Source organism: Hyla sarda, chromosome 6 (assembly GCF_029499605.1).
Source record: "Hyla sarda isolate aHylSar1 chromosome 6, aHylSar1.hap1, whole genome shotgun sequence".
Lineage (NCBI taxonomy): Eukaryota > Metazoa > Chordata > Amphibia > Anura > Hylidae > Hyla > Hyla sarda.
Window position 1 is genome coordinate 48,098,747 of NC_079194.1, and position 18,827 is coordinate 48,117,573.

The 18,827-nt window shown below is 42.1% G+C and overlaps 1 protein-coding gene across 10 annotated transcripts in view; it reads right to left on the reverse strand.

Annotated features, from left to right (window-relative positions):
• Positions 1–415: 415 nt before the first annotated feature.
• Positions 416–18,827, reverse strand: part of PLA2G4A (phospholipase A2 group IVA) — a 118,052-nt gene continuing 99,640 nt past the window's right edge. For all 10 annotated transcript variants that reach the window (XM_056523618.1, XM_056523620.1, XM_056523619.1 and 7 more), the window contains 6 exons: positions 18,383–18,448; positions 17,390–17,632; positions 14,276–14,460; positions 10,637–10,832; positions 7,895–8,052; positions 416–747 (listed from right to left, as the gene is read on the reverse strand). In XM_056523618.1, coding sequence (XP_056379593.1) covers positions 625–747; positions 7,895–8,052; positions 10,637–10,832; positions 14,276–14,460; positions 17,390–17,632; positions 18,383–18,448 — 971 coding nt within the window. In that variant the 3' untranslated portion in view covers positions 416–624. The remainder of the gene's footprint in view (positions 748–7,894; positions 8,053–10,636; positions 10,833–14,275; positions 14,461–17,389; positions 17,633–18,382; positions 18,449–18,827) is intronic.

The following is an 18,827-nucleotide window of genomic DNA, read 5'->3' on the forward strand; positions in this document are numbered from 1 at the left end:
ACTAGTGGTCTTCAATCTGTGACCCTCAAACCGTTGCAAAACTACAACTCCCAGCATGCCCGGACAGCCAACGGCTGTCCGGGCATGCTGGGAGTTGTAGTTTTGCAACAGCTGGAGGTTCACAATATGAAGACCACAGCTGTTAGCTAATGCATGTTTATACAAAGACTATATATTTGTTTTCAGCAACTTTTCATCCATCCAGTCATCACAGTAGTTTCAGGTTTTTTCCCGCGGTGACAGATTCATGTCAGGACGCAGCGAGCTCAGGATATATCAGACAGATAAGGTTAGCATTGAGGCCTATGCAGGAAATGTGCACCCTCACGCTATAGGTACAGTACAAAGAAGTTCTGAGTAACTATAAATTTTAACTCAGGAGACCAAATAGATACACGTGATAACAATGTCCGGGAAAAAAAAAAGAGATTTGTCTTTTTTTTTTTTTTTATATCCATTAACGGTTTGTCTATTTGCGATACAAAAACAAGAATAAGAATGATGAAAATAACGATGATAAATAACATTCCATGTTTATACATATGTGTTACATGTGACTCTTTTGTCTCATCCACATACAACTAGGGGGACCGGTCGTGCCATTGCCGTTCTAGGTCGGATGACTCAGCTTAGGTCTTTGCTCTTGTTAAAGTATCTCCGAGCTTCGACATTGCTGAGGGACACCGAGCACCGGGACGGGTGCTGCCTCCTGTACTCAATGCTTTCTTTAATGGCTTCCTTGATCACCTGCAAGGGAATAAGAAGGTATCCATTAATGCAAAGCTTAACTGGGCACTGTCACTTTAACTGTCAGTGTAAAGGAGATATGTCATGGCAAAAAATTTATCCCCTATCTACGGTGTGGATACAAGGCTGTGGTGCCACTAATGGTGAGGGTGTAAGATAAATTTTGTGACGCCAGGGCACTGTTAACCTTCACGGTCCGGGGATGAGATAGCTTCTCTAGGGCCAGACATGGGGTATTGAATACACTGATGCAAGGTTATGGATAACTATCTTTAATGTCGCTGAGGTGGCTAAATCCTTGACAATACAAGCTTTAGTGTAGAGGGTGACCCAAGGAGTCTGTCGCCTTGCTGGGAGTTGTAGTTGCTGTTGCAGCAGATTTCCAATTATTAGAAGCCAATGCTTACTTGAAAAATGTAACTTGATTGACTGAAGACATGATTTTCCACACAAGCTTCTCCCTATGCTTCTCCTCACAGTATCAGCACTCCCCTCCTGGACTCCTCTCAACCTCCTCTCCTAACTGCCCCTGAACACTCCTCCTCCCCTATACTACATAAGGGCTATGTTTTGGGGTCCCCCACTGGAGCGTCAGGGTCACCTGGTCACTATGCCACAATCCCTTAAAGGTACAGTACATAAATTACTACATAACATGACACAAAAATATATCACAGTATAACAGGTCAGACAATGGAGCACTGGGCCCAACAGAGAGACAGCAGGGATGCCCGAGGCAATCTTTAGCCCACAGAACCACCTTTGGTGCTGGGACACCACACTGTCACTTTAAGAAAACCTTTGACTAGGTTTGATCGGACAGGGTCTTGGTGCCTGGACCCTAATCGAACAAGCTGGGAGAAAAGCGCTCTAGTGAGATGAACTTAGGGTATGTTCACACTGAGGAATTGATAGAATTTGCTGAATTTTCTGACTGAAATGATTCCTCGTAAAATGTGAACATACCTTATAATGTGAGTCTATGGAATTGTCTCGGTCAGCCGCTCTTTTCTCCCAGCTCTGTCTGGCGAATGGTCAGAGTTCAAACACTCAGACGCCGACCAATCGAAACTTTTGATGTCTCTAGGACAAGTCAAACTTTTTTAAAGCGACAGGTACACCTGAAAGAGAAGCTCTATAACCTGCATAGTAGAAATGACTTTCTGCAGCCAGTAGACATGGGACAACCTGCGACAAGTCCAGCTCGCTGTAAAGGGGGCAGAGAGAATATATTGGGAATAGCCTGACATAATTTACAGGAAGCAGGCCGCCTGGAGAACATTCAAAGACAACAGCAGATTACAGTATTCCTGTATTGTGGCTATAATAGCAGTCTAGGGACAATCTTCCTGATGTTATTACAGTCTATAAGAACAGTAGTGACATATACAAGAACCATTTACAGTAACTGTTTTTGGCTTGTCCCTGCATTACCTTGGCAGTTCTTTTACCCCTTTCCTGCATTTTGACCATTTTTGTCCATATGTCAGGAGGACAATGGAAGCTTATAGTCATGTCTAGTATCAGCATTGGAAGCAATCCCTGGCTCACGGCCAAATATAGCCCCTACATGTGATGTGAGTATTGCCTTTGCACATAGTAGTTTGGTCAGAATTTGGTCAGCAGGTTGGTCAGTATTTTAAGCCAAAACTAGAACAAAAAGTTTGAGACCCACTTTTTTTTTTTTTTTTTTAACTGCTGTGTTAGGTGCAATGTAAATGACTATGTTAGTACCATGCTAAATGACCTTTAGGGTATGTTCACACAAGCGGAAGTCAATAGGGTCTGCGGTGGATTTTCCACAATTGAAATTCCACTGCTGAAAATCTGCTGCAGACAGCCTGTTGAGAGCCTGCCCCTAATCAAACTCACAGCGGGAAACACGCTACAAGTTTGCAAGTTAATCCACCTAAATGTGTAAATGTCCCCTTAAATGGTTTATGGAAATATTTTAACTTATCTTTCCACAGGGATACATAGCTGATTGCTAGGACCAATTGCTAGGACCCCACCTGTCCCGAGAATAGTCAATTATCCCCTGAATGAGTTTAGTGGCAGTGCGCATGCTTAACCACCATTCCATTCACTATCTATGGGACTTCCAGACTTTGCAGAGTTAAAGGGGTACTCCCGTGGAAAACTTTTTTTTTTTTTTTTTTATCAACTGGTGCCAGAAAGTTAAACAGATTTGTAAATTACATCTATTAAAAAATCTTAATCCTATCAGTACTTATTAGCTGCTGAATACTACAGAGGAAATGGTTTTCTTTTTGGAAGACAGAGCTCTCTGCTGACATCATGACCACAGTGCTCTCTGCTGACATCTCTGTCCATTTTAGGAACTGTCCAGAGTAGGAGAAAATCCCCATAGCAAACATATGCTGCTCTGGACAGTTCCTAAAATGGAAAGAGATGTCAGCAGAGAGCACTGTGTTCCAAAAAGAAAACCCTTTCCTCTGTGGTATACAGCAGCTGAAAAGTACTGGAAAGATGAATATTTTTTAATAGAAGTAATTTACAAATCTGTTTAACTTTCTGGCACCAGTTGATTTAAAAAAAATAAAAAAAAGTTTTCCACAGGAGTACCCCTTTAAGGGTTCAGCAATGTTCAGAAGCACCATAGAAAATGAATGGAACATTGATCAAGCATGTGCACTGCCACTTCATTCACTTGGGGGACAAGTGAATGACAAAGTCCTTCTTGTGACTGGTGGGGATAACCCCCTTTAAGCGAAGTGGTTGCATAGTACTGTACAAAAGAGAGGAAGAGGCCACAGCACCAAATTGGAAACACAGGTATCTTGTGCAAAAAGAGCTTTAAAAATGTACTGGTTCCCAAAAACTTGCTCAATAAAGGCTAATATGTAGCTTAAACGTCACTTGTTTTTGGAAACCAATACAATTTTAAAGTTCTTTTTTGCACAAGATACCCGATTTTCCAATTTGTTGCTGTGGTCTCTTCCTCTCTTTTGTATTGTATCTGGTGGGCCGTCTGGATGACCACTGGCACAACGGATAGATCCAGTACTGTCTACAGTTGCACCCAATATTCTAGCCTTTATTAGGGCATCTTAAAGGGGTACTCTGGTGGAAAACATTTTTTTTAAATCAACTGGTGCCAGAAAGTTAAACAGATTTGTAAATTATTTCTATTAAAAAATCTTTACCCTTCCAGTACTTTTTAGCTGCTGTATGTTACAGGGGAAATTCTTTTCTTTTTGAATTTCTTTCTTGTCTTGTCCACAGTGCTCTCTGCTGACACCTGATGCCCGTATCAGGAACTGTCCAGAGCAGGAGAAAATCCCCATAGCAAACCTATGCTGCTCTGGACAGTTCCTGACATGGACAGAGGTGTCTGCAGAGAGCACTGTGGACAAGACAAAAAAGAAATTCAAAAAGAAAAGAATTTCCTCTGTAGCATACAGCTGCTAAAAAGTACTGGAAGGGTAAACATTTTTTAATAGAAGTAATTTACAAATCTGTTTTATTTTTTTTAAATAAACTGGTGTCAGAAAATTAAAGTTTTCCACTGGAGTACCCCTTTAAGAGGTGCAAACTGTGCGCTAATGATTTTGCGTATTATCTTGTGTAGTAATAATGCAAGCTACAAGCTAATTGCTACAACCAGTTTTGGCCTCGGTGGTGACCTGTTACAACTAGTGTTTTTGGGCACAGTGATAAACTTGTTACAATTAGAATATCCAGCATAGAAGATTGAAGATGGCACTCACCAGTGACAGTACAACAACGGTGACTCTTTAAATACAGCAATGCAACCGGCAGACAAACAGAATCGGGATGAAGGACACCCGTGGCGTCCCTCATCCCGATGCTGTTTGTCTGCCGGTTGCATTGCTGTAAATAAAGAGACACCGTTGTTGCGCCATCACTGGTGAGTGCCATCTTCAATCTTCTATGCTGGATATCATGGTTGTTTTTCTGATTGAGCACTCCGGTGGACTGCAACTGTGTCATGTGTCCATTATAGCTGCACCATATCAAAGCAATATCACTATGGGAGTTTTGCCGAACGCTTCGCCTAATGTGCTTGTTACAATTAGTCTTTGACCGCAGTAGTAACCCGGTACAACCAGTCTTTGGCTGTAGTGCTGACCTGCTACAGACAGTTTTTGGTTTCAGCAGTCACATGGCACAGGTCAAGAGTAGTGTTAAAGGGGTACTCCGCCCCTGGCATCTTATCCCCTATCCAATGGATAGGGGATAAGATGTTAGATCGCCGGGGTCCCGCTGCTGGGGACCCCGGGGATCGCCGCTGCGGCACCCCGCTATCATTACTGCACAGAGCGAGTTCGCTCTGTGCGTAATGACGGGTGATACAGGGGCCAGAGCAGCGTGACGTCATGGCCCCGCCCCTCATGACATCACGGCCCGTCCCCTAATGCAAGTCTATGGCAGGGGGCGTGACGACCGGCATGCCCCCTTCCCATAGACTTGTATTGACGGGGGCGGTCCGTGACGTCACGAGGGGCGGAGCCGTGATGTAACGATGCTCCGGCCCCTGTATTGTGCGTCATTACATGCAGAGCGATCTCGCTCTGCGCAGTAATGATAGCGGGGTGCTGCAGCAGCGATCCCCGGGGTTCCCAGCAGCGGGACCCTGGCGATCTGACATCTCATCCCCTATCCTTTGGATAGGGGATAAGATGTCTAGGGGCGGAGTACCCCTTTAAGCATGAATATTCGTAATGCAAATTTTTATCCCGAATATCGGCACTTCGCGATTTCGCGAATATTTCGAATATAGCGCTATATATTCGTAATGATGAATATTCTTTTTTTTTTTTTTTTTTTTTTCAAATGCGAATTTTTATGCAAATTGTCATTTTTTTCACATGCATATTTTTTTATGCGAATTTTCGCATGGGAAAAAAAAGTGAAAGAACATAGCGAATATGCGAATTTCGCAAACATAGGACGAATCATCGTCAGTATATTTGCAAAATGTCGCGAATTCGAATATGGCCCCTGCTGCTCATCACTAGTCAAGAGGGGGCGTCAAGTAGAGACTGGCAGGAGCGGTAAGGTGAATGTATTTTTTATTAATTTTTTTTAGGTTTTCAGCATTTTAATTAAAAATGAACACACCAGACAACCCCTTTAACAGTCTATAGTACTGACTTCACACCATTTATACTCAAATCAGACATTTTCCAATAAATGCAGAGAAGTATGGGGTTTGTATGCTATACAGAGACTGACTGTATGGAAATTATAGATACAATCTCAAAGAAATATCTAAGATACACTACATTAAACTGCATTCATGCCAAGAGTCCAAATGTTAACCACAGGTGTAAATTAAAGGGGTTATCCAGAAGAAAAAAAACTGACTCCAGAAAGTTAAACAGATTTGTAAATGACTTCTATTAAAAAACCTTAATCCTTTCAGTACTTATGAGCTGCTGAAGTTGAGTTGTTCTTTTCTGTCTAAGTGCTCTCTGATGACACGTGTCTCGGGAACTGTCCAGAGTAGAAGCAAATCCACATAGCAAACCTCTTCTACTCTGTGCAGTTCCCGAGACAGGCAGAGATGTCAGCAGAGAGCACTGTTGCCAGACAGAAAAGAACAACTCACCTTCCGCAGCTGATAATTATTAGAAGGATTAAGATTTTTTAATAGAAGTAATTTACAAGTCTGTTTAACTTTCTGGAGCCAGTTGGTAAGAAAAAAAAAGGTTTTTCCTGGAATACCCCTTTGAGGTTTTTTTTCCAAATTCCTTACATGTTGTTGCAAGAAAAAGTTGGTTGTGTATAATATTTATAAGGTTTATACACAATTTCAAACTTTGGATTTAGTGTTTGCTTGGTTTGGGAGCTGTTCAGATATAATAAAACCACACAGAAACCACAAGCAACATAACTGTTCCAGAACCATTATAAAGTAATCTACTTATGTAACCTTTCTAATAAAACCGCATACGTGATGGATCTGTTTGGGATTTTAGCCCAGTGCTGATATGTACACCATGTTATTATATCATACAAGTGTGTGGTTTTATAGAAGTATTGATATAGTTTGCATAAAAACAAGTGTTTTATAACGCATATCCTATTACCACAGCCACCGGGAGAGGATTAGATGCCCATATAGTACAACACATAATAAAGGAAAGCATTAAAGTATATTTAGAGTCATTAACAAAAGAAATGTAAAAGTTTTAAGAAAGTTCTAATGCAGAAGGTTTTCTAACATACTTGATTGCTGTGTTGATCTAAGGCCATGTTCACACGATAGAATTTCTGTGTGGAATTCTGCATGGAGATTTCGCAGCAGAGTCCCATAGATTTCAATGGGATTCTGCTGCACTGTTTGCATGGCAGAATTTCTGCCCCAGATGCTTCTGATGCTTCTGTCCGCGCGGAAATGCATTCCATCTCTAAGACAGCGCATTTCCGAGTGATCCTAGTGCTGGCGTGTTCTGCCGGCGCTCCACTGTCCAGCTAATGCCGCACGCAAATTTGCTGTGCGGACATTCTCCCGTGTGAACATAATCTTTGTGTCAGTGCAATTCCTGAGCGGATTCCGCTGAAAGAGTTGACAGGTCAAGTTTTTCTGTGGATGCCAGAATTTTAATTTCTGCGCCGGAAACTCACATTTCTGGTGCGGAAATTCAAATTCTGGCATCCACAAAAAAACTTGACCTGTCAATTCTTTCAGTGGAAATTTGCACATTGCAGTAAAATCCCATTGAAAACAATGAGAATCTTCTTTCCTCCCGATTCCGCTCGGTTAGGTTCCATCCTGTTTTCTTTTGGTGAAAAAACGCTGTGGCCAGATGTTAGATGGAAATCAATAAAAACCCACAAAAACTGCATCTTGGGAGTGCACAAAGACCGAGCATTTTTTTTTGTAATGTCAAAGGAATCCCCCCCCCCCTCTCAAAAATAAAAAGAGTAGGTGGAAACCAGCCTTATTGTGGCCCAAATCTTTACTATATTTGTTACTGTCGACATGTTTCCAGCAATTTTTATAAAGAAGGCCTGACGTGTCTATAGATGCAGCTGGACCTGATAAAACCGTAGCGGTGCCACCCACATCCATCTCCTCGCACTGTAAATATTAGGTATTCCTGCATACCACAGATTTAACAGACTAATAAATCACATGTCACAATTGTATACGTACATCTATGTTGTTGAGCGTATTGAACTCCATGAGATCGTGCAGCCTTTTAAAAGCTTCATTAGGATATTGGAAATTGAACGTTGAATAAGGACTTTCGGGATCATCAAAAATGTCAAAGTCTGCAAAGTCCTTTTCTTCAGCAGTTTCTCTGGGGACACCTGAGATTATATATTTATATATTATATAAATAGCCATGTTAGTATAATATCAGAAAAACGTATACTGTATAACATGCACCACAGCAAATCTAGAATAATAAAAAGTCTAATTTTTTATGTACATGTATTATTATTAATTTATTATTATTATTAAAGGGGTACTCTGGCACTTAGACATCTTATCCCCTATCCAAAGGATAGGGGATAAGATGCCTGATCGCGGAGGTCCCGCCGCTGGGGACCCCCATGATCTTGCACGCTGCACCCCGTTAAAATCAGTCCCCGGAGCGTGTTTGCTCCGGGTCTGATTACTGTCGATCAAGGGGCCGGAGCATTGTGACGTCACGGCTCCGCCCCTGTGTGACATCACGCTCCACCCCCTCAATGCAAGCCTATGGGAGGGGACGTGGCAGCTGCCACGCCCCCTCCCATAGACTTGCATTGAGGGGGCGGGGCGTGACGTCACATGGGGGCGGAGTCGTGACGTCACGATCTTCCGTTCCCGTGGTCAGGAGCCCGAACCTCCAGCGCTGCCAGAAGCAGATACAGGTGGGTGCTGCATGCTATATTGCGGGGGTCCCCAGCGGCGGGACCCTCGCGATCAGACATCTTATCCTCTATCCTTTAGATAGGGGATGAGATGTCTAGGTGTGGGGTACCCCTTTAATTATATAAATAATGATGATAATAGTAATTAAAAATATTGTCATTGCATAAACAACAGTTTGGCAAGTGTAATAATAACTTTGAATATGTGGGGGAAAAAAAGTTATAAATATTCCTAATAAGCCTATGTAATAGTATAAGGACAAGATTTAATAGAGCACTGTCACTTAAAAAAAAAAAAAATGACTGATCGCAAGAATTAGCCAGGAGAAGGTGCATTCTCTTCTGACTCTGTGCTACATGATCTAGACAAACTTACAGTGTAAGTCTATGGGATTGTCTCTATGGGAGTTGCTGTCAGAAAGCGTGGGGAAAGGAGCGCATAGCCAAGAACATGTCTACTTGCTCATTCTAACATCAGGTCAAGGTCTGAACACTCCGACCCCGACTGATCAAAACTGACATGCCTCTAGGACATGTGAAATATATATTTTTTAAGTGATTGCCTGCTCAGTCAGTCAGTCTTGCTTCAGCTACTGATTGGCCATGCCTGCAATCGCTTGTGCTGACTACAAACCTAGAATAGTGAAGCTTTAGGGAGCAGAATCGGGACTAGGTAAGTATAAGTGTAAGTATTTTTTCAGTTTTTAACTTGGCCCCAGAAACATATTTTAAGAATACCCCAGAATACCCCTTTAAATGGGTTATCCAGCTGGAGGTTCCTTGCTTTAACCATGCCTATTCTGTAAGATATTTAAAAAAAATAAAAAAAAAACTTGACTCTCCTCCTGCACTCCCCTGGTGCCTTTGGTATTCTGCTCCGGTCCCTGGTGCGAGCCTCTTCCTGCTTCAGAGGTCCAATACAACATGGTGCAGCTCAACGAATGGATGACTGTAGTGGTGTCCTACTTCGTCCAGTGATTGGCTGAGGAGCATGTGACATATTGGGCCTGTGACCCTGGTCTTCTTCCTGGTGTCCAAAGCCTCAATATATCACATTGCCCTCAGCCAATCACTGGCTGAGGCGGGACATTGCTGCAGCCAGTGATTCGCTTAGCTTCAGTAGGACACATTGGGTTCAGTTGCTTCCTGGGCCTGGCACATCACACTGGACTTCAAAAAGATGATTGCATCAGGGGACTGGAGCAGGACACCAGGACATCTCCCCAATAATATCTTTATGGAGTGATGGGATCCATGGTTTCATAAAGTGAATTCTGAGATGAATTTCTTGGGACTGTTGACTTGCGGTTGTGGCCACACCTTGGTTGCAGTTGACCCCATTGGTTTTGCTTAGCCACGAGGCTGCATGACTTCCACAAAGATTTTTGCCAAAATTGCCACCAACTTAACTTCATATGGTGCCAACTGTTAGTAAAGCATAACCACAACTGTTAGGCTGTTTTAACATTAGTAGTAAAGGGGTAATCCAGGATTTTTTTTCTTTAGCCTTTGAACCCATGATGCAGTTTTATAATACTGTGTACTGTAATTTGCTTTTATTACCTCCGTGTGTCACTTTGTCCCATTTTCATGCACTGGACCCACACCCTCTGGTGCCAGAAAGTTAAACAGATTTGTAAATTACTTCTATTAAAAAATCTTAATCCTTTCAGTGCTTATTAGCGGCTGTATGCTGACAGAGGTGTCAGCAGAGAGCACTGTGGTCGTGACAGAAAAAGAAAAAAACTTCCTCTGTAGTATACAGCCGCTAAAAAGCACTGGAGGGGTTAAGATTTTTAATAGAAGTGATTTACAAATCTGTTTAACTTTCTGGCACAAGTTGATTTAAAAAAGAAAAAAGTTTTCCACCGGAGTACCCCTTTAAGCGTGTGGGTCCAGTGCTTCAAAACAGGGCAAAGTGAGACACTTGGTATTTGGGGGCATTGGATAATATAATACAGAGATAGTAAAATGCTCGTACAGAAATCATCTCGAAATCCTTGATCAGGAATTTCTTTTTTTTTAATGGACATACCTGGAGCTTTGAATTTTCTAAATTTAATATTAGCCAAAACAAAATGAATGATGGTGGGACAGTCTTTCTCTACTGACGGGTTCTTAGGTCGAAACACGTAACATTCCTTCAAGCCTTCCCTGTCGAAGACGTGCGGATCTATCTTTGGAAACGGCAGCTTATTCATGCGCGCCCACTTCTCAGCGAGGAGGAGATCCTGGAGCGGAAGTAAACATTTCAGATGTTTAAAATTCCTTGAAGAAGTCAAAAGTTCCCCATCGTAAAGATGACTTTTCATGTATAAAATATGCTGCACTTTGTCGGAGGAGTTGTTTAATGCACTTATAATGTTTACCTTTAGCAATTAAGTAACCCTCTGGATATGGAGGAAAGAAAGTCTCATCAGTTTCTCCATTACATGGGTTGTCCAGGATTCACTTCAATGGAACTGAGCTGCAATAATACATGCAACCTGAAGACAGGGGTGGTGCTGTTTTTTGAAGAAATTAGCTCTGTTTTTCTAATCCTAGATAACCCCTTTCATGTGTTAGAAATAAGAAAAATAGTAAAAGTGTTAGGCCTCATTCCAAGCGGAATCTGACAGAAAAGTTCTGCTTGGAAATTCTGTTGCAGCTGAGTGCCATTATTTTCAATGGGATCCTGCTGCACTGAGAACACGGCGGAATTTCAGCAGCGGAAACATCTGCCGTGAAAATTCAGATTACGCACTCCAAAGAATTGACATGTTAATTCTTTCTGCAGAATTTGCTCGGCAATACATTGCCATCTATGGAGACAGCACATTTTCAAGCGGTCTGTGGACGTAATGTTGTGTGAATAGGGCCTAAGGATCTAAGCGTCTTTGGCAAGGGCCAAAACTAACAAATTCCCACAAATGCTCATTCGCCCGATAATCCGCTCATGTAAAGCTATTTTTTTGGACCATTGCAAAGCTAGCAAGAAGTTATACAACAATGAAATTCACCTCCATTAAGTTACATGCACGCATCCCCAACTTTTCAGAAATCTGTAAGTATAGCCGGTTTTTCACAATGATGAATTTCGTACCCCATGCATTCGGTGGGCCGCGGCCATCTTGGTAACGAAACGTCACCATTCTCCAGATCCTCCCCGCTCTCTGCCAGCCCCCCTACCCTCCCGTGGGTCACTCCCACAGTTTACATATTCATAGCATCTTTGTTTGCACAGCCGCGATTCGCTGGGCTGTGCAATCGCCTAAGGATTCCCCTCGCCTATCAGTTTTACAGCGCAGGCTTAGTTAATTGCATGGGTGGCATGTGGGGGGGGGGGGGTCTGGTTTATTTTGCTAGGGGATGAGGAGGAGGGAGGCATGGAGGAACAGGAAGCTGGAGCAAGGCCACATGGTGGATGACTATTTTTATGTCATCCCCCACACCACTATAACCCGAAAGTAGCATGAACTTTGCGGCGCTGTTGCGGGAAAACAGCTGAACTGATTGGAGACAGAAGCACATGGACAGAAAGGTACAGCCGTGGGGAACATTTTGGGTAAAGGAGTGTGTTAGGAGACCGGAGACTGTGGCTTGTATGGCTTTTCGAAAGAGATTTAAAGTATACAAAACAGGAAAAAAAAATGTTTTCCTATAAATAGTAAAAGATGGACTTCAATAGTGATTAAACATTAAAAAACCTTTTGAAGTGTTTCCCAGAAGTGTCAAAAATTTAGATTGCGGTACTGAGACCTGCTTCAATTGCTAGTATAAGCGGGGGAAGGTTGCGGCAGGACATGTCTCACTTCTTGGCTGCCAATCAAAACTGACCTTTGTCTCTATAGAAGTCTATGCAATGAAAAGGTCAGATTTGTCTGCCGGCCAGGGAGTGGAGTGCGGCCATGACTAAGAACTTTGTTCAAACTCGAATTACGTCAGCGTTTCCCTGACTATTTTTAGTGACATGTCATTTTTTACAAGAGCGGTCTTTCCAGATTTTTTAATATGGACAAAATAAACTACAAGTTTTATCATATTTTTTTCCAGGAGCTGGATATCTTCTATTGCTGCAATACTGCGCAATTCCCCAGCTTATAACTACCAATCACAGTGTTATGTCCCAGTACGGGATGTTGCCGTACTGTACTTCTGCCCTGTCAGGCAGAGTCCCTGTGGGTCCTTGGGGCTCTCCTGCAGCAAACCCTATAGTATTTACAGGTTATATGTAGTTATATATTATAAGTGTAATATACCTTTTAGTCTTTGTACCACATGATTGTATTGTTACCCAGAGAACCCCAGTGACCAGGTGACCTCCCAAGTGACCTATGGGCTCCTTGCGCAGCCCCCCCTCATCTGTCTTCCCTCAGTAAAGCTACCATGACCCTTAACCTGGCCTTGGACTCTTTATTGAGCCTGTCTAGCCTAGGATTAGCGGCACTACCTTCGGGTGTTTATAAGGCCAAACCACACCCAGGCATCACAACAAGAAGGGGTTAATACCATTTACCTCTGGGGCCATAACATCTGCCCCCTTACACTTCACATCACACCCCGTGGTGCACCACAGCAGCAATACGGAGTGATCAAAATTTTTTACATGTCTGGGCATCATAGTAACCCTTTATAATGTTAATACTAAGGCAGAAGAATCCATATGAACATTCATATTATTATTTTATTTACTTAGTTTTTTATCGGGGTACTCCGGTGGAATTATTATTATTTATTTTTTTTAAATCAACTGGTTTGTTAATTACTTCTATTTAAAAACCTGAATCCTTTCAGTACTTATCAGCTGCTGTATGCCCCAGAGGAAGTTGTGTAGTTATTTCCAGTCTGGCCGCAGTGCTCTCTGCTGACACCTCTGTCCATGTCAGGAACTGTCCAGAGCAGGAGAGGTTTTCTGTGGGGATTTGCTCCTACTCTGGACAGTTCCTGACATGGACAGAGGTGTTAGCAGAGAGCACTGTGGTCAGACTGGAAAGAACTACACAACTTCCTCTGGAGCATACAGGAGCTGATAAGTACTGGAAGGATTAAGATTTTTATAAAGAAGTAATTTACATATCTGTTTAACTTTCTGGCACCAGTTGATTTAAAATAATAATAATAATAATAATAATGTTTTCCACTGGAGTACCCCTTTAAGTTTTAAAAATAACTTAATTATATAATAAATAGCATACAAGAAGAGTAGCTTAAGAAACGCAAAAGTGATACCAAAGAGGCATGGTATGGACTGTATTAAACAATATCTGATGCAAAATGTGCAGTAAATCTTTGTATATTACCAACCAGCTGGACAAAACAAATCATCACAATATAAATACAATGCTCAGTTGTATTGTTACTATAAGTTTAATGTATAGTAAACGAATCTAGAAACAAAACCCCCATATTCTTATCAAATATAATGTCGTCCTACACCTCCTCAACCTCCTACCATGTTGATAACTGTTGTACTTTGTACTTGCTGCAATAGGTACCGATCAGTGAATGTGAAGTCATTATGGAGTGGTTTCCTTTTATGTCTTGTATATTATTAAAGTTACCCGAGGATATGAAAAATGTATTGTTATGCGTCATTTCATTCATCTTTGCAATATGGAATACACAATTTAGTTTCTCAAAAAAAAGTGATAAAAAAAGGCCTAACCCTATTCCAATTGTGTAGAATTCATACTACCTTGAAAGGAGGGCTTGAATCACTTGGTCTTGCAGAAAAATCAAAAGATATTATAAGATCAACTCCTCGTTGAGGCCTTAGGATAAGGGGGTACGGAATATTGAATGTCAAACCACTGTCCACAATGTGTATTTTCTTGCTTTTCACATCTAGTGGTTCATATATCTGATCAAACTCATCAGGATCTGTAATAAAATAAAACAGATATTAAGTAAATATTTACAAATAAATAGTCCCATGATTTCCAAAGACACACAAAAAACCTAAGTCTAGACTTAAATGATATAAAATGCTCCGGTGTCTAGATTGCAGTTACATACTTGTAATGGAGGTTACATATGTGTAAATTCCCTTGTTCATTCACAAATAAAACAAAATGGCCTATTTCCAATGTACTGCTTACCTGCCCAATATGAACTTAGGCATGAAGAGCAGCATAGAACCCTGTCCATGCATATTCTTGGTTACAAGCCCAACCTTATCAAGGGTCCATACCCAGGGTTGGACGTCACTGCCCATCCCTTAACCTGACCGGAAAGTAGTATTTGTATTATCTAGTTATTTATTCTTTTATAATATTATTGGAATAATTGTAAAAATGTCTTGTAGTGTTAAATAAAGCACTCAGAGAATTAATTTTTCTGGTTATAAAGCACATCCTAGGATATTAATAGGGAATAACGTAGAGGTTCTTGTGCATTACCCCTTTTAGCTGATGTGACAGCCACTGAGTGTCAGCCATTCCTGGCCATTTAATTACCCTGCTTGTGCTAGAAGTCACCCAGTTAAACTCATTAGACTCATAAGTGGGTTTAGGTCAGTTCATATTATGTGCAGTTTTGATGTGTTTTCTTATTAAATGGGTATTCCGGCCAAAGACATCTTATTCCCTATCCAAAGGATAGGGGATAAGATGTCTGATCGCGGGGGGCCCGCCGATGGGACCTCCCACGATCTCCGTGCAGCACCCGCATTCTATGTGGGGCTGCGTTTCCAGTCTCGGACAGCTCTATCTTTCCGGGACTGGGGACGTGACGTAACACCAGGCCCCTTCGTGGCGTCACGCCACGCCCCCTCAGTTCATGAGCTTTCTGAGGCTGGAGACGCAGCCCCACATAAAATGTGGGTGCTGCTCTTTGGCTGGATTACCCCTTTAAAGTGTACCTGTCATCAACAAAAACTTTTATAGAATGTAGATAATACCATTATATGTACATTTGTAATATACATTGGTTAAAAAATATGTATATTTTTGTCCCTACCGCTATTGCCTGTGTGTCTCTATGAGGAGTTCAAATACAGGAAGTGATGGTGGACAAGCAGGGCTCTGTACACTTAGGACAAGCAGGGCTCTGTACACTTAGGACAAGCAGGGCTCTGTACACTGAGGACAAGTAGGGCTCTGTACACCGAGGACAAGCAGGACTCTGTACACTGAGGACAAGCAGGGCTCTGTACACCGAGGACAAGCAGGGCTCTGTACACCGAGGACAAGCAGGGCTCTGTACACCGAGGACAAGCAGGGCTGTGTACACCGAGGACAAGCAGGGCTCTGTACACTGAGGACAAGCAGGGCTCTGTACACTGAGGACACGCAGGGCTCTGTACACTGAGGACAAGCAGGACTCTGTGCAGTGAGGACAAGCAGGGCTCTGTACACTGAGGACAAGCAGGGCTCTGTACACTGAGGACAAGCAGGGCTCTGTACACTGAGGACAAGCAGGGCTCTGTACACTGAGGACAAGCAGGGCTCTGTGCAGTGAGGACAAGCAGGGCTCTGTGCAGTGAGGACAAGCAGGGTTCTGTCCAGGGAGGCTCTGTGACATGCCCTCGGCTCACACATCAGGATGACTGACAACCCAGGAGCCTGCACAGAGCCCCGCTTTTCCTACCCTCACTTCCTGTATTTGTACTCCTTATGGAGACACACAGGCAATAGCTGTAGGGATAGCACTTTTTTACCCAAAAAACATACACATTTTTTAATCAATGTATATTGCAAATATACATAAAATGGTTATATCTACATTATATAAAAAGTTTTTGTTGACCATAGGTACACTTTAAAAGTGTGGGTCGGATGAGGCGAACATGACACTGGCCCGCAGGTCGGAACAGTGTCATAAATGGCAGATCCCTGCTGCTATCAGCAGCTGATATCTGCCAGTAATGACGACATTGGAGCTGGCTCAGATGTCCGTCATTTAAATGGTTAAATGCCATGATCAATAGCAATCACAGCCTTAGAACATTAAATGACAGACATCCCTGGGGTCTAGGAGACAGCTCTGTCATGTAATCGCGGGCCGCGAATCAGTTACTGGGGAAGAACGGGGACTTCCTGGTCCTCAGTGGATCGACGATTGCTAAAGGCTGCCTATTGCTAAAGGCTTGATCTATGACAGCCATCTAATGGCTTATGATAGGCCCCTAGGGGAGCCAAAAAATGTGAGAAAAAAGTTTAAAAAAATATTTAAACCCCCCCCAATAAAGTTTATATCACCCACCTTTTACTATTTTTCAATTAAAACACTTAAAAAAGAAAAAAAAATTGGTATCACTGCGTGCGTTATTGTCCGAACTATTAAATTTTGTTTCTGATGCTGCACGGTAAAAGGTATAAAAGCAAACGCAAAAAAAAAACTCCAAAATTGCTTATTTTTGGTCACATCACGGCCCAGAAAAAACTTCATAAAAAGTGATCAAAAAGACATATATACGCAACAGTGATAACATTAAAAACTAAAAGCTTATGGCTCAAAATGTAAATCCTATCATAGCTCCTTAGGTGGAAAAATAAAAAAAAGTTATAGGGGTCAGAACATGGCATTGAATAAACTTTTAATTTTCAAGTTTTCAATTTTTTTTTTTTACCTTAAAACATAACAAAAATTACCCAAATGTGGTATCATTGGAATCATACTGACCCATAGAATAAAGATAGCATGTCATATTTACCATATTGTGAACCCTGAAATTATTGATCAGGCCTCATACAACTTTTTCAGTGGAAAAATAAAAAAAGATATGGGTCTTAGAATGTAAATAGCAAAAAAAAAAAGTGCCAAAAAAAATATATTGCTGGGTCATGAACGGGTTAAGCTAAATGGTTACCTGCAACGGCAAGATCAGTCTCGTCCTCATCCACAGATTCCTGAGTAGCCAAATGTGCTAAAGGTGACAAAGGATAGGACGTATTCAGGTTTAGGCCCAGCATAAAGTTGTGCACTTTGCCAGCTCTTCCTTCCCGTGTGTTGAACAGAGCACTGTCACTGACTATGGCCATCAACATGCGCTGCACCCAGCTCGCCTGACTGTTCCTTTGATATTCCTCTTCAGCTTCGGTATTTTCACTACCTAAATGAGACAGAGTAAGACCAATACATACATAAAGCCTTAGCTGTAAAGGCAATGAACGAAGGAAAATAAGAAAAAAAGGTTATCCGCGCCAACACCCAACATCTCATGTTCAATTACTGCTTTTCTATAACTTTAATATAAGTCACTTGTATACAGTGAGCTTTAAATTTTTGGGGGGTTATCAATAGAACGCATACATGCCCAAATATGCGATTAAAAGCAATCAAATTAGAATTTCTAGTTATGACTTTATTCTTAAAAACAAACTTGGATCCCATTGGCGTAGAGTCTGCACTGCTGGTGCCCCTTAAAGGGGTACTCCACTGCTCCAGCGCTCGGAACATTTTTTTCCGAACGCTGGGTGCGGGCTGGGGGGGTTGTGACGTCATGACCATGCCCCTCTTGACGTCACACCATTCCCCCTCAATGCAAGTCTATAGGAGAGGGCGTGGTGGCTGGGTGCGGGCTGCGTGGTTGTGAAATCACGGCCATGCCCTTCATCACGCCACGCCCCCTCAGTGCAAGTCTATGGGAGGGAGCGTGGTGGCTGCCACGCCCCCTTCCATAGACTTGCATTGAGGGGGCGTGGTGAGACATCACGAGGGGCTTGGGTGTGACGTCATGACCCCCGCACCCAGCATTCGGAACAAAATGTTCTGAACGCTGGGGCAGTGGAGTACCTCTTTAAAAAGAGTACCCAAAACTTATCAGCAGAAACATAGATTCAAGAGAATGGAGGAAAGTTACCTTTTGGCTCTTGCTGTTCGTCGTCACTGTCATTGTTGTCGACTATGTGTTTAGGTTTAAGGTTTTCTATTAAAAGAAGAAGAAGAAGAAGAAGAAGAAATAAGGCATTATTATTATCCAATGCTGGGACGCTGCCAGAGAAATATCTTATTACTTCTATATGATAGCTATTGCAGAACACAGACTGCAGATTTACTCTCATAAATTTCAGTGTATTATTCACTTATGGAAAACTGAACTTTGACAATTCGAAGAATTTGTTTTTAGTATGATGAGAAGACATTTTATCTGCAAGGCTCTGTTCAAATTGGAAACAAGTCTCCGATGCTCCTCCACTTAGCCAACAACACCCATAACAGTAACACCTCAGATCCCTGGTAAAATGGTAATTGGGAGGTAGGTATTACTAAAGACTGGAGTTTGGTTCTGGGTTTTGGGAGTGACT